At 39.8% G+C, this 16270-nt stretch overlaps 1 protein-coding gene and 1 non-coding gene across 2 annotated transcripts in view; one reads left to right on the top strand and one right to left on the bottom strand.

Moving 5' to 3' along the window:
- Window positions 1–16270, top strand: part of Iqgap2 (IQ motif containing GTPase activating protein 2) — a 233150-nt gene that overhangs the window by 147501 nt on the left and 69379 nt on the right. Inside the window, exons 14-16 of the mRNA XM_010619114.2 lie at window positions 3596–3763; window positions 4914–5056; window positions 8847–9017. Of these exons, the coding sequence (XP_010617416.1) occupies window positions 3596–3763; window positions 4914–5056; window positions 8847–9017 (482 nt within the window). The remainder of the gene's footprint in view (window positions 1–3595; window positions 3764–4913; window positions 5057–8846; window positions 9018–16270) is intronic.
- Window positions 11650–11758, bottom strand: LOC117285579. The gene has a single exon (XR_004516645.1). It is a non-coding gene; the product is annotated as a U6 spliceosomal RNA (small nuclear RNA).

Consider the following 16270-nt stretch of genomic DNA (forward strand, 5'->3'; position numbering starts at 1 on the left):
ACCCAAAATGTCTCTGTGAAAATTGGGGCTCTTGGGAGCCAGGTGATAAGTGTAGTTTAAGTGCAGATCAATCCAACTGTAGGTCCAGTGAGTCCCTAAGCCCATCCCAGGTTACTTCTCCAGTTCCAGGATGCATAACTGGAACAGACAGGCAGCAGCTCACAGAATCCTCTCATTTGTTCAAATGATAAAAAGTGTTATTTTATCTTAAACCTCTGATTTCAAGAAGGAAGAGTAAGAAACTTCATGTGGCAATCTGAAATAGCTTCTAATTTGAATTGTATGCTAATAGTCTCTCCGTGGATGAACCCTACATGAAGGGACTACATGAACGAGACTCCTACACGTATACAGCTCATTACCCTGCCCATTCATGGCATTTGCCTCTGTTCTGCAAGTCCTAGAGCCTTAGAGGGCTTAATCTTACTTCACAGATGTGCTTTCAAACTTTGGAAGAATCTGGGAAGAACATCTGGTTTTTATTTCCAGCTTGGAAAAATATGTGGATTTCTCTAACCTGAACTTTTATACCCTTAGGAAATTTGAAGTCTTTCCTTTTCAGCATTATAATGCTTAAGGGAAAAAAGTAATACAGTTGGGATGTATATATAAGATATTTAATTTGCATATTAAAATGCTTCAGTTGAAATGGATATATAGAAAATTTAAATTTACATATCAAACCAAAAGCAGCCATCGCCTAAAGAGAAATTTCACTTGTAATATAGATATTCAAATAGCCTAAAATAGTTAGACCTTTTTTCCTAGAGATCAAACCAATTCAAAAGTTATTTTATCCCTTTTATTCATTATTGTTCTTTCATTTGACCTGCAAATGTTGATTCTGTATGTCACATTGAGATTCAAGGTTCTACAAACTGTAAAAGTAAGAACTTTTCTCAGATATGGGTGATTTTGTGTACTTTTGAGCTTGTACATCTGAAATCCTCCCTCTGTCCTGTCCCTTGCAAGAATTACTGTGCTTTCTTCTACAATATATAACAGCACCAGCATTTTTTCAAGGTTAAAACTATCTATATTCAGATGTTGGAATGGGAATGTTGGGTTTTCAACAGAAACATAATCTTGCTTTTAAAGCATTCTTCATCCTTTGCATGAAGACTTGAAACAGAGACTCTGGTAACATGTTGCAGGCATCCCAGATAATTTGATAAAAGGAAATGTGCTGGCCTATATATTTCACCACAGGCAGGATTTAAAAGGGCAGAGTAGCTCAAGTCTTCTTCATCTTGGCTCAGTGTTCGTTTACAATGGAGCATCATGCTTGCTTCAAGTAGGTTTGCCTCAACATTTGACCCCTTAAAGCAGTGTTTCTCAATCTTGTTTCATGATTGCACTCCAAGAAAGCTTCGTAAAAATTTCCCCTAATCTCTTCTCACGGTGAAATGTTACTGCCACAGATACACTTTATCTGCCTATGTATCTACATAGATCTGTGCTTTAGACATGTGTTTTATACCCTGTTCTCAAGAACCAGCATTTGCACTATTGGAAAGGTGCTCCCCCACCCCCGCACACACACAGAATACCTATGGCACTTAAGATTCAAAGCAAGGCTTTTTGAATCTCTTTGGAAATCTGTGTGCTGTCTCTCATTTTGCTTCTCTGCAGAAGCATACATGACTTTTTGCAGGTCATTTATCTGACATCCTCCACAGTCAGGGACTTCACCACAGCCACAGAGTAAGCAGCAGACTGACCAAAATGGATGCCGCCTTTAGGCCTGCACATTGGATCTGTGCTGCTTTCCTCTCTGCAGACCTTGGGACAGCCACCTGCAGCCATTTATTCTTTTCATAGGCATAGTTCTAATGTCAGTGGTGGCTTCTCTTCTTGAGTCGTAGTTCAGCAGAAGCCACAGATTCCCAGCAATAGATTTTAGACTGCCATAGGCAGCCCCGCAGGTGTCAGTAAACAGTGGCAGTGGCAGAGGCACTAGAGGAAAAGGGAAAACAAAAAAGCAGAGGCATTGGGCCCAGCCACTCCCCATCCTTTGAAGTGTCACTCTCTATTTCATGGTACAGTTTCAGTGACATGAAAACTTCGGGCAGCTCTCAGCAAATGCAGATCACAGACTGAGCAAAGGGAGCGAGAGAATTTGTTCTGTTAGGGTGTCCTCTGAGACACTTTAAGATTTTCATGGAAAAACAACACTATTCAGATGAGAGCCAGTACTGGAAACTGACATGTGGACTAACATCCTCACTCAGTGATAGAGAACAGTTGTATGCCACGCATTTGTGCTTTTATAGTCCTGAATTTTAGGGAACATTATATTTTGTTGTGTTCATTTGATGAAACAATCATGCATTGTTCATGTGAGAATTCTTCTTTGTCCTTTATTTGTTCCTTCTGCTACCCTTGGATCGTCAAATGTCAGCTCTTCATTTTTCTCTGTCCTGCGAAGCTCTTCTGCGAGCACAGGAAAGGGGAAGACTGTGGACCACGTGATTGTCATGCACCTCCATAAGCACAAAGCTTGCTGCTGGACCTGGGCCTCGCAGCCTTGGAATTTGCTAAATTCTCTTTTCACCTCTGTGCTCCTCCCACTTATACAGCTCCAACCTCAAGCTGCCAAAAGTCACCTCTTCCTCTTGCACCACCTGCCTCAAAGCGCCATACACTTGTGAAGATACTAATGATGTGTCTTACACACTTGCTAGTATCTGACATGTGTCAGAAAACAAGAGAAAAAAATCAATTTCTCCCTTCTTTTTTCTTCAAGATTTTTTCAACCTGAGAAGTACTTTCTCCTGTCTTCTTCCAGTTTTTTTTAAACAGTAGTTCCATGGGCTAGGCAAAACCATGCTTACCTGAAACTGCAGGTAACGGATAATAAAGAATTCATTGCGTCAACTTTTTTATTAAACAAAGGGGTTAATATGATTTTATTTTTGAGGAGAGGTGGGAATTAATTTGAAATTGGATAAAACACTTGTTTGATCTAAACTTGTCTAGGATTAAGTTTCTGGACTCTGTAGCACACACCCATGAGCTGTGTCTTTCTAGAGCGTTTAGTTAGGTTGCTCATGACAACTTTTCAAAAATAGTGACACAGTAAAGATCAGGACTGCCATAGCTTAAATAGAATTACTTCTATCTTACAATAAATGCTTTCATAAAGCTAGTTCTCAAATATTGATACTATCTACGTCAGGGCTGCTTATCTATTCTGGGTGTGCAATCACCCAATCTCATAGTTTAGTACAGCAGGCAATGCCTTGATACCGTACAAGACAATCCAGGAAATATTGTGATGTTTTTCACTCATTTTTTTCTTTTTTGGGCGGTACTAGGGACTGAACCCAGGGACTCACATATGCTAGGCAAGTGCTCTATCAATCACTGAGCTATACCCACAGTTTTTAATATAATAGGCTCCCGTAGAATCCTATTCTTCTTACAGCCCAACCTAGTAAGTGAGTTGCTGAATGGCTCAGGCATATGTGGTACATACTCTCAAAGGGTAAAAAGGTTTGTTACTAATTCATTCCTCAAAGGTTGAGTTATATTTTTGTTTGCCTATGGACTAAGTAGAAGATAAGCACTAAAAGAAAGTTATTTCATTACCCAGGGGCTAAGCTGGTCATCGAGGTCAATCGGTGTTTGGAGGAACAAAAGTCAGATGATATTTTGTCTATACTGAAATCTTCTGCTTCTAATGCACAAAATATTATCCCTGAATGTGCTGATGGCTACTACAAGGAGCTGATGAAAGCAAAGGAAAGCAAATCTCAGAGTGGTAAGCTTTGTTGTTACTGAGCACAAACTAAATATCATTTAAAATGGGATGGCTTCTGTGGTATTGTATTTTAATTTTAAAATAAGTAATATTCTCAAATGAGCATTTCCAGGATGCTCTTTTCTCATTTATGACAAAATTTTTAGGTACGTCTTTTCCCGTGCTTTCTTTTTTCTTTGTTTCCTTTTTTTTTTTTTTTTTTAGAAAGCTGTGATTAACTCAGTGGCAGTGCATGGCTCAGGGGTAGCATCACTGAGTTGAGAAAATACAGTATATAAGGATATTTTGCCTAATATGAGTTATTCTCTTACTACTCTTATATAAACATATTTTACACTGACAATTTTTCTCACTTATTTCTGAGACTAGTATATGATCATACAATATATAGAGAATGTTAAGAATAGATAGACAAAATGTGATATATATATATATGTACAATAGAGTATTATCAGCCACAAAGAATGAAGAACCAATACACACTGCCTCATAAATGAACTTTGAAAAGATATGGTACTTGAAAGATGCCGAATACAAAAGTCCACCAACACACAAAGAGCTAGCTGACTACTCATTTGAAAAGAGACCCATTCTTCTTCCTGAGCATTGATATTTTTCTTTTTCCCTACTTGGTTGACCTTTCTGGTGTGTGTCCATCATTTTATAATTAGAATACAATTGTTTCCAAAGGTGATTCACTTAAATGGGGATCACTGGATCACTCCTTAAATATGGGCCACAGTCCTCCTGGGAGAAATTGCTGGGAATCTTCATGAGTAAAGAGGATCTTGCTCATTGGCCTCCTCTGTCTACTGTGGTGTGGTTCACATCTACCCAGAACATCTGTTTCTTGTTTGTTTTTTCTTTTTGGTCAGTTTGGCTCCTGACACTCTCATGAAACACTTGGGAGCCGGGGCTGGTATTGTACATTTGTTTCTCCTCCTTTTTGTTGGCTTAGCAGGCTTTATTAAATACATGGAATTCATTCCATCTTATTGAGTCATTTTAATGACTTTAACTTGGACTTTAACTGAATGCTTGCTTGATTAAAAACATTCATTAGATTATTTTATATAATGAAGAAACTATACTACTAATGTGTAATGGTCCTGTTTTCCTTTGTGCAATTTAACAAATACTTTTTCTTTAGTGCCTACAGAAGGTTCATGGCTCAAACTCAACCTACAAGAGAAATATGACTATTATTACAACATTGATTTGAATGAGAGTTCCTGGGTCACACCTGAATCGTGGGTACCTAAGGAGTCATGGCTCATGGGAGAAGAAATTGAGGTAGGTGTTGATGAAAAAGTATACCATATGAAGATAAGTGTGTGGATTTTCTGTCACAGAAGTGATGGAAGGAACTAATAGAATGACTTGAAGACTGGATCTGGAAGAAAGTATTTAAGAAATGCAGTTCAATCTGGCTGCCTTATAACTTGTTTTTTCCATCTTGCCATTAACAAAGCCATGCAGATGAGGGGGGAAGAAAGTTTTTGCACTTTATTTGTTATGGTAGATTACCCTAAGAAATCAATCCTCATGTTTTCCTTGATACAATTCAGTTTGATTAGTAATAATTTCTTAGTTGTGAGTATTCAAAATGTTTTATTCCACCCATCCTCAACCTACAACTTAACATATCTTTACAACCAAAATGTCTTTTTTTTCCAACAAAATGCTGGATAGGGACTATCTGCCATTCTTGATCTCCACCATTTCTGGGATGATTCAGGAGCATAAGTCAGGGTTTGGCAAAGAACAGGACTGGTAAACTTTTGTTTACTTTTTCCAAGATAATCATGGTTTTGGTAACTTTTCTCTTTGCTGAGACAAAATACTCGACATCCAAAATTAAAGGAGGAAAGGTTTATTTGGCTCATGGTCTATAGGGGTTTCACTCCACAGTCAGCTAACTCTAAGGCAGGGTGACGTGGCAGATAAGGATCACAGAGGAGAAACAGTTCATAGTGGGCAGAAGGTTGTAAAGCAAACAAAGGACTTTAGCAGAGTCTTTCTGCCCTTTTTATATTCCATCTAAACTACTGGGATTAGGGTAGGTGCCAAACCAATCATTGGACTGATTTAGTCCCACCCTTAATCCTACCAGAGCGCTGTGAATCAGTCACACCCTCTAGGTTCAGCCACCTTTTTCAGAAAAGCCCCACCTATGACCAAATGAGGCTGTGGGGAGACATCTAGACACAAGCCCTAACCCTCAGCATCACACATTCTAGATCCAGCCACCTCTGAAAAAGCCTCCCCTCTTGACTGCATGAGGATTTTGGGGGATAACTAGACACATCTATTACATTCCACTCCCAGCTCCTGAAAGACTCATGCACATCCCTTTATGCAAAAGGCATTTAGTCCGTCTCCAAGAATTGCCAAAGTCCTAACATTTTCTTGCATTGCTGAAAAGTCCAAATCCAAAATCTCCTCTGAGATTTAAGGCAAACTCTTAGGTGCAGGCTCTTTTACAAATGAAAAGATAGTTCAACACTTCCAACATTCAGTGGCACAAGATAGACATTTCCATTCCAAAAGTTACAAATAGGGGGATACAAAGGAACAGGGAAGAAACAAATCTAAAGTCCAGCAAGGCAAACATTAAGTCCTGTAGTTCCATGTCTAGCATCTGAGACGATCTGTGACGAGATCTGAACTCTGGAGGGCTTGCCTGGCTCAGTCCCTATGGCCCTGCTGGTGCTTGTAGCTCCCATGGCTTCTCTCTTGGGCCAGCTCTGCTTCCTCCTTGCAGTTTTCCTCAGATGATCCACACTTCTGGCTTCTCCAAACTTCTGAGGTCTCCACTGCACCTTGGGCTTTACACGCACAGCTTCACACAATGCCCTCTCAAGGGCACACTGCCTGGCCTCCTGGGCCTTCTGAAATCTGGGTGTAAGCCTTCCTGACCTCACAACTCTTATATTCTGCTTGTACCTAAAACCAGCACCATGTGGATGATGCCAAAGTCTGCTGCCAGCTGGAGCAGTACCCAGGCTTCCTTCTCTCTCAGCTGTAGGGGTCAAGAGCCTGGTCTGCTGAGCACTCTGAATCCAATCCCAAGGAACAAATTCTCTAGACTACCACCATTCTGGAACATGGTGCAAAGTCTTTTGCCCTTTAAAAGGGTGAAGTCCCACTGGTTCTTGTGGCGTCCTCAGGACATCTTTTCTGTTGTCTTCTGAAATACTTGGGTTTTTCTTGCTAGTCTTTCTGTGACCAATTTCTCCTCTGTTCCATCTTTGCAGGCCACAACTTTCCTGGAGCTTTCTTCCTGGTGAAACTCACAATGTTTTGAATCATTCTGCTGGGCCCTTTGCTCTTGATTCTTGTTATGGTTTGGGTCTAGATGTCCCCACAGAGCATGGTGTGGTCATAGGCTTGATCTAGGGTGTGTGAAGCTGGAATTGGTTCATGAGGCAGTGCTGGGCTCAAGGGCACGAGGATGAAGGGTGTGAATGCTATCTGCCCTACATTGTCTGAATAAGAGAAAAGGGGCAGGGAGATGCTGTTAAACTCTCTTGTTACCTTTGCTACCTTGTGTGTGCCGTGTTGTTTCTCGGTGATCTTTGTTTGCCATCCCAGCCTCAGAGCCAGCCAGTTCTGGGCTGAAACCACTATAAACTGTAAGCCAAATAAACCCCTTCCCCTTTATCTTTTGAATGTCAGGTATTTTGTCTCAGGATCAAGAGAAAAGTAATACAATTCTCAACGTAAATCTGGCCAAAAGCCCCCACAATAGCAATGCCACACTACCTCAAAATAGCCATGCCACTACTTAAAATAGCTGATGGATCCAGAGCATTGTAATGTTTAAGAGAAAATATTAATAACAATTGTGTTTTATCTTGGAGAAGAAAAAATAGAATACACAAATATGTATCTTATAGAATGGTTAAAAGGCAGTACCATCAGAGGTACAGTACTCAGTGAGCATTGGGTACTAAAAATCAGAGAAAAATTGTGGCCTGAGTCTGATAGCTTAATGACAAAAATTATAAATGACAAGAACATAGTGATGAATATAGTTTATTAACTAGTTTCAAATGTTCAAATCCTTAAATTTTTAGGCCAACATTATTGGAGCAATGGATTATTAGTGCTATTTTTTAAAAAGAGATTATGGACAATACTAAAATCATATGCACAATTGAAAAGGGTACCAAACCCTGAAGAAGCAGCACTGGAAAGTAAAAATTTGGTATAAAAAATTGCTCGAGTGGCATCTAAAGATGCCCCAGATATAACTTTCTGTGACACTGAGCATCCCTGTGTAAGGATTATTAAATGGTGGAGGGTCTCACCTTGTTCTTTCTAAAGTGTTTCTTCTAAACAACCTGGAGTCACACTGATTTCATTCAATGAATGTGAATATGTCTTCTGTTAAAGCTTTTGCTTTAAAATAGTCTTTCAACTGGGCATGGTGGCACACGCCTGTAATCCCAGCACTCGGGAGGCTGAGGCAGGAGGATCGCTGTGAGTTCGAGACCAGCCTGGGCTACATAGTGAGTTCCAGGTCAGTCTCAACTACATAGTGAGACCCTGTCTCTAAAAACAACAGCAACCAAAAAAGATAGTCGTTCAGTGGTAGAAGGGAGCTCAGTCTTTTCTTGCATCCTGCAGCAACTGCAAAAGCAAACACAGTTCATGCCCACATAAAAATTTCTCATAATCCCTCCTCTTCCCTTGCTCTTGTTCCCTTGTTGGGAATGGCTTTTGTTTCTTTTCCCATCCTCTTTTCTCTGCCCTAAATATCTTATTTGCCCTGGAGCACCATTTTGAGTGGCCCTTGCTCCAGCCTGGGGAAAGGGAGGAAAGGAGTGGAAAGGCAAGACCTCAGGCCCTGCAGTTTTTATCTTAGCAGCCAGAGCAAGAGAGGAGGTAAGACTGTTCTCACAGTCTTCACCCTCATCCCCTTTACATTCTGCAGAACTCAGGCCACTGTACTGTTAACAGTGTAACAGAAAAGCTATCTGTATCATTTTCTGAAAGACAGAACTTCCAGAAGCTATGATGTGTGCTTACTCCTTTCATCTGATGTGTGAGGTTTGACTGTAAAGAGTCTCTCTTACAGGACATCGTTGAGGAAGTCACAGTTGGTTACATCCGTGAGAAGATGTGGAATGCTTCCGAAGATCTGCTCCTTCGCTTTCAGGCCACGAGCTCAGGGCCCATGCTTAGGGAAGAATTTGAAGCTCGGAAATCCTTTTTGCATGGTCAAGAAGAAAATGTGGTCAAAATACAGGTATGTGAATCACCTACCCCTCTAAATGGCAAACTGTCATTATCCCCTGAAACTTTGCTTTTAAAAATAGGCCAGTCAGTTACCAGCATTCTAATAAACAAATCTGACTGTGGATTTGCCGGTTCCCCAGCCTATTTTATAAGGTGTAGGATGGGAAATATTTGGTGATGAATGAATTTTAACCTGTAGCTTCCGGAGAGTGTTTGGGAGTTCTTTGACCTGCATAATCTGCTGCCACCAGCATAGCTGGAGGCTCAGAGCCCTTTGGGTCAGAGCTGAAATCATGTACAGCATCTCTCTTGTTTTTAATTTGTTTTATTTAGTACATATTTGCCCTACAAAGTGCACACATTCATCATAAGGAATTTGTACCTGTACATATATATCTTAATTTTTTCCTCCCCTCTGCTCCCCTCCCTTCAATCCTTCTTCCCCTCCTCATTTACAGAAGCTTTGTTTCCATTTTTCCATCCTCTTTTCTTTTTTAAATCTCTTTTCTCTTCCATCCATTCCCTCTTCCCCCTCCTTTGTTCCCCTTCCCATTTGAACGTGTTCTTCCTACTTCGCAACAGCTATCCTCCATTTTTCTCCTTATTTATTTACCCTTAAGGTTTCTCACACAAGAGAAATGCAGTACTTAAACTTGCATGTCTTGTTTATTTTACTTAAAATTAGGGTCTTAAGATGAGCCATTTTCCTACAAATGTCTCAAATTTATCCTTCTTTTTTTTTGTACCAGGGATCAAACTCAGGTCCTTGTGCTTTCGAGGCAGGCAGAGAAAACACTGAGCTAAGTCCCTGGCCCAAATTTAGCCTTCTTTATTGCAGAGTAGTACTCCATTGTATAGAAATACCACATCTTGTTTATCCATTCATCCACTGATGGGCATCTGGCTATTTCCAAGATTTAGCTATTGCAAATTGTGCTGCTATAAACATGGGTGTTCATATATCACTGTGATATGATGCTTTTAACTCTTTTGGGACAGTGCCTAAAAGGGGAGTGTTAGGGTCAAATGGAATCTCTAGTTTTAGTTTTTTGAGGAATCTCCATACTGATTTCCATATTGATCACAGCAGTTTACACTCTCACCAACAGTGGAAAAAGGTTCCTTTATCCCCAAAGCCTCACCAGTATTTGTTACTGGTTGATTTCTTGATAATAGCCCGTTTTTCTGGAATGAGATGAGATCTCAGTGTTGTTTTAATTTGCATTTCTCAAATGACTAGTGACACTGAACATTTTTTCACATATTTATTTGCTGTTTGTACTTCTTCATTAATGAAATGTCTGCTCATTTCAGATACCTGTTTTGGATTGGGTCTTTGAATTTGGGAGTTCTGATTTTTTTGAGTTCTTTATATATTCTAGATATTAGTACTTTGTCTGAGGAGTAACTGGTAAAAACTTTTTCCATTCTGTGGGTGATTTCTTTGCTCTGTTGGTGTTTTTTTTTTTACTGTTCAAAAGCTTTTCAATTTGCTATGATCTCAGCTGTTGATTCTTTGTTGTATTTCCTCTGTGATGTGGGTTTTGTTCATAAAGGCTTTGTCTATACTTATGTCTTCAAGAGTTTTATCTGTTCTATCTTCTAGCAGATTGTTTCTGTTTTTATTTATTTATGATTCCTATCTTTTCCTCTTGGATTGTCCCATCCCAAGACTTTTTAAGGGCTTCCTGATGCATGAAGTATTATTTTCCATCCTTTGACTTCCAGTCTATGTATTTCTTGAGCTACATGTTTTCTTATATACAGCATATTGTTTCTTGATCCATTCTGCCAATCTCTTTGTTTTGATTGGTAAAATGAGACCCTTCACATTGATGGTTACAGCTGATAGGTATTGACTTGTCCTTGTCCTCATATTATTTTCCTGTTGTTAATTCTTTTACTTTCCCTTCTGTTTAATTGCTTACCTTGCCTGGTAGATTCATTCTGGTGGGCTTCTTGGAATTGTTGTCTTCATTGTCTTTTTCAAGAATATCATTCAGGACTTTTTGGAGTGCCAGTTTGGTGGTCATGAACTTCTTCTGGTGTTCCTTATGGAAGTACCTTATTTTACCATCAATTTTTAAAGACAGTTTCACCAGACACATCAATCTGGGTTGGAGATTGCTTTCTTTTCAAGCTTGAAATACTTCACTTCAAGATATTCTTGAGTTAAGGTTTTGAGTTGAGAAGTCTGCTATGATTCTGATGGATTTTCCATTATAGGTGATTTGTTTCTTTTCTCTAATAGCTTTTAATATTTCTTCTGTTAAATTTCTGGACTCTTGACTATCCTATGCCTTGGTATTTTTTCTAGTGCTTTTCTAATTGGAGTTCTATATGCCTCACTTATATGTCAAATTCATTTTTCATGTTTGGGAAATTTTCTACTGTTACTTCTGTGAATAAATTTTGTATTGTTTTTTGCTATTTTCTGATTGTTTCATTGATTCCAGTTAATCTTATGTTATACTTTCTTGCATCATCTAGCAGCTATTGGATTGCTTTTTCATGGTCCTTTACTATATTTGAGAAGTCTTTTATTTGATGATCACTAATTCTACCCTGTCTTCCAGATCTGATATTCTATCTTCACATTGGTTGATTCTACTGCATAGACTTTCAATAGAATTTTATTTTTTTAAGCAATGGAACGCTTCATGAATTTGCGTGTCATCCTTGTGCATGGGGGCCATGCTTATCTTCTCTGTATCATTCCAATTTTAGTATATGTGCTGCTGAAGCAAGCACTGAATAGAATTTTTAATGTCCCGGGTATCTGTGTGAATCTATTTTATGGAATCCAAAAAATTCTATGTTGGGCTTTCATAGTCTCCATCACTTTCCTGAGCTCTTCTACTTTTTTTTTTTTTAATCTATATGAACTCTAGATTCACCAATCATATCCTTCATTATGGTCATTTTCTTTTAAAATTATCTATATATCTATTTAATTATTTCTGTTTTGTTTTCATCTAGAGACTTATACATCTGCTTTGTTACTTCCACTGCTACCACTTCAGAAAGTTCAGCTGGATGGCTTTTGATTTCTTCTACCTCAGTGCCTCCTGAATTTGCCTTAGGCAAGATGGAGGTCTGGGGTTGCATCTTGCTTCCATGTTTTTTCATTTTCTATTTTTTTCTTTTTGTCTATTTGTTTTCTGCATTGATGCTCATAAATTGGTTATGGTAGGCAGTTTTATTACTAGCATCACAACCTTTTTAAGAAATGATTGCTTTTCAAACATGTCTTCTAGGCATACCTAGGTCTTGACCTTTGAGTCTATTCCAGGATCCTGCCTCTTCTCTTTATTAGGGATGAGAGGTTGCAGCCTGTTTGGCCTAGCAGTCAGTTTTTTGGTAGTGGATTGTAATATTTTTTGTGTCCCTCAGACAATCTAGGATTTGGCATACAAGGAAGATCCCTTGATCACAACAACTGTGTCACCTTGGCTAAAGTAGTACAATCAATAGTAGCATCAAACACAGCCTGGAAAATGACAGTGATAACTAATAATTATCCATAGATTCAAGATTTATATTTATGTAACAAAATCTAAGTCAAATCAGGAAATTATATACAGTAAAATCCACTCAAAGCAATTTTACCATAAGGGAAGAAAATTTAAGGGAGAAAGAAAAATATAGAGAAGCAAAAGAAGTAAAAGAGATTAGAAGCAATGCTGAAGGACAGAGGAAAATTACCAAAGCTTCAGAAAACTGGTGAAAAAGGCAGGAGGGAAGGAAAGAAATGAAAAAACAAAAACAGGGATAAAACAAAACAAAAAAGTTACAAATCATGTTCATCCTCACAAAAAAATAAAGAAAGTAGAGACACCCACCCAGATACCCAGATCAGTAAGTGCATGCAGGCTCCATCCAAAGGCCTGCCTAGAAAACAGCTCTGTAGGCATGCGAACAGCTCTGTAGGTGCCCAGATACCATTGGTAAATGGGTGCAGACCCCAGGCAGAAGTTCACCCAGACAACAGTAGCTTGGGCAAACAGCCTACAATGAAGGACTCACCTGGAAAACATCTGCACAGGTGTGCAAACCCTAGCCAGAGGCCTGCCCAGATGCCATCCCTAAATGTGCACAGGCCCCAGCCAGAACCCCATGCAGATAACAGCACAGTGCAGAGATCCAGAAAGCCATCATTCTGAACCCAGGAATTGGCTCAGTGGTAAGCAGCAGAGAAGGCCTCTATGAGGCTTGCTGAGAATTGAAGCTCACTGGGCAAGCAAAGAGTCACTTCAACAAAGGTGCAGCAGGCTGCATCTGTTGAAATGAGAAGACACTTAAACAAGACTCAAAACCAGACTTCTAGACCAGCAAAGGCAGCACCAAAGGAGCAATGAGATGCAACAATCTGAAACTCAGCCACCTGGACTCCCTGAACTGACAATGAAAGAGGATCTGGAGAAAATAAAATCAGAAATAATTTCTCAGATAACAACAGAGATTGTGTCCATAGTGCAAGACATGATTAATAAATCTAGAGCAGACACAGGTTAAAAAAAAATAGAGAAGCTGAGGAACATGATGGAATCCCGACATAGGAAGCAAATGGAATCCATAAAACAGATACAAACAGATTTCCAGGAGACTAAAAACTCCACTGAAAGTTTACACAGCAGAATAAGCCAATGTAAGGACAGAATATCAGATATAGAAGACAGGATTGTGATTAGTGAAGAGGAAAAGAAAGATTTCTTAAAAATACCAAGGGTCAACAAGAAATCAATCCCACAGCTGCTGGATAATGCATAGAAGAATAACATAAGACTGAACGGAGTCAATGAAGAAACAAGAGATAGTGTAGACAACATTAAAATAACTGTTCACAGAAGAAACAGCAGAAAACTTCCCAAGCAGGGGAAAAGAATTTGACATACAGATAAGTGAGGCACATAGGACTCTTAACTAACAGTGATTTAAAAAAATCTAAGTGTATAATAGTCAAGATCCCAGAAAAATAAACAAAATAAAAACCAAATGAACAAAAAAATTTTTAAGTAACCAAAAACAAAGGAAAAAAAATGAAGTTTCCCTGTGATTTTAAGCTTGTGGTTATCTTCTGGGGTCTACAGTTTTGTGGCAGTGTCCAATTCAAGGCATGACTCTGCTCTTACTGGTAAACAAAAGAGGCAGTCAGAGCCCAGATCCATGCTGGATAATCTCAGCAAGCTAAAAGCATGATTAGGCATGGTTCTGGGACTATCAAATCCACTAAAGTTCAGGCTGAACTTGACATCTAGTCATGGATTCGGGCCCTGAGTTGTTTAGCTTATGACACTATGGGTGTCTCTTGCCAGCCTGACCATTGCTCCCTGACCATGGACACCTCCTGTGATTGCCCCTCACCCAGTCACTATGGTAGTTTAATCCCAGCATCCCTGAAAGGAAGACAACCCCAGGGCTGCTCTGAGTCCCAGGATCAACTGGACCCTCCCTAAAATGGTGTTTGAGCAAGCATACTTTCCAGGAGACATGACAGTCACTTGGACTGGAGTCACTCACCAGCTTTTGTAGCACACAGCAGCCACTGATGTGTTTCTCCCTGGAAGCCTCTGGAGTTGCCCACTTTCACTGTGTCTCTACAGATTCAGTCCTCCTTTCTCACTTCATAAGCAAGGATCTGGGGAGATAGTATAACTTGTCTTTTCCTTTTTCTGCATTGTGGTCTGTCTCTTTAATTTCTTTGTAGACTCCAGTTTTTCCTTCAGATACTTCCTGGGTCCCAGGGATCTATCTCCCTCCTTTTCTTTCCCAAGTCATTTTCCAGTGTCTATATGCAGAATCCTGGAGATGCTGATTTGTTTCTGCTTACTTCACCATCTTTCTGGAAGTCAGAAATCATATCTCTTTAATATGTCCATATGTCACCTCCTGCCTGGGCTTTCAGTGGCAAGTGGTTGCTGAGTGGCAGCTGACTTCTAGCCTGAAAGAACAGAAGAGCTAATGAACTGAACCAGATTTAGCTTTCTGGAAGAATCTTCTCCCTTGAATACCTGTTGCCCCTCACTTTAGGCCTTCAGGAGAGTTCCACAGAGTATGACATGATTAGTAATCCTGCATGACTTGATGAACTTTGTTAGTGGAAGGAAGGAGATGCTCTTGCCTGATTTAGGTATTTCATCCCTCTTCCAACCAATACACTGGCTTCCAAAAGGCTGTGTGTTTGTCTTTTTTTTTTTTTTTTTTTTTTTTTTTAGGTACCAGGGATCAAACTCAGCACCTTGCGCTTTTGAGGCAGGCAGCAGAACCACTGAGCCAAATCCCCAGCCCTGCTTTTTACATTTCTAATTCAAAAAATCATAGATTATATCAAGGAATAAATTTGGAACAGTCTAAATAATATACAATTATAAAATACCAGGGGCTGGGGAAGTGGAGTACGTACTTTTCCCTATTTGCCTATTGTGATACCACCAAAAGCCCTGGGTATTATATATGAACAAGACTGTTCCAGGAAACTCAGGACTCCAGAAGGGACAGGATGATTAGTTTTTTGAGTTTTATTTTGGCCTTATATAGCTCAGACTTGGTGCTGAAGAAGCTGGCCACCCACAACTGCCAATGAGTATAAGACAAACAGCTTCAACAAAATCCTGCTCCAGGAAGGGACAACCTAGCAAGACAGGACTACTCACAGATAGTCACCACTGACCTTAGCCAAAGACCACAGAAATAACTGGGACCCCACCTACACTGAAGCTGAGAGGGAACAGACACCTGTACTGGCAGCCCCGCACTCTGCAGGAGTGGATGTGTAGACTCTCACGTTGTCTGTGGTCATGAGGCCACCCCCGTCGTCACTCAGAAGTAGTAAGAAGGGACCCTGTTGGTAGCCACAAAACTCCAGTGAGCAGCTGGCGTCCCACCCCACCCAGCAATAGGTGAAGCCCTGTCCACCTCAGGTATCACTGCAGCCATGAGGAAAACCTAGACCTCTACCTCCACCTCCTGGAAATGAGGCCAGGCTCGAGCCCTCATTAAAACTGGGTCAGGAAAGGTCACCTAAAGCCTGAAGGATCAGGTCAGATCCAGCATCTTGAAACGTCCACATTGTAGCTCCCTTCATAGGGGCAATTGGGTGTTTATTCAAAATAGCCAATTGTCATGCCAAGAACCAAGAAAATCACAAGTTCATTTTTTATATATTAAAAAAAAGCAGTCTATCTATAGCACAAAGATGACAGATGTTAGTATTCTCTGACAAAGATATTTAAAGCAACTGTCTCTTTTTTTTTTTTTTTTTTT

The sequence above is a fragment of the Fukomys damarensis genome, unplaced genomic scaffold (assembly GCF_012274545.1).
Source record: "Fukomys damarensis isolate Sample0158 unplaced genomic scaffold, DMR_v1.0_HiC HiC_scaffold_1, whole genome shotgun sequence".
NCBI lineage: Eukaryota > Metazoa > Chordata > Mammalia > Rodentia > Bathyergidae > Fukomys > Fukomys damarensis.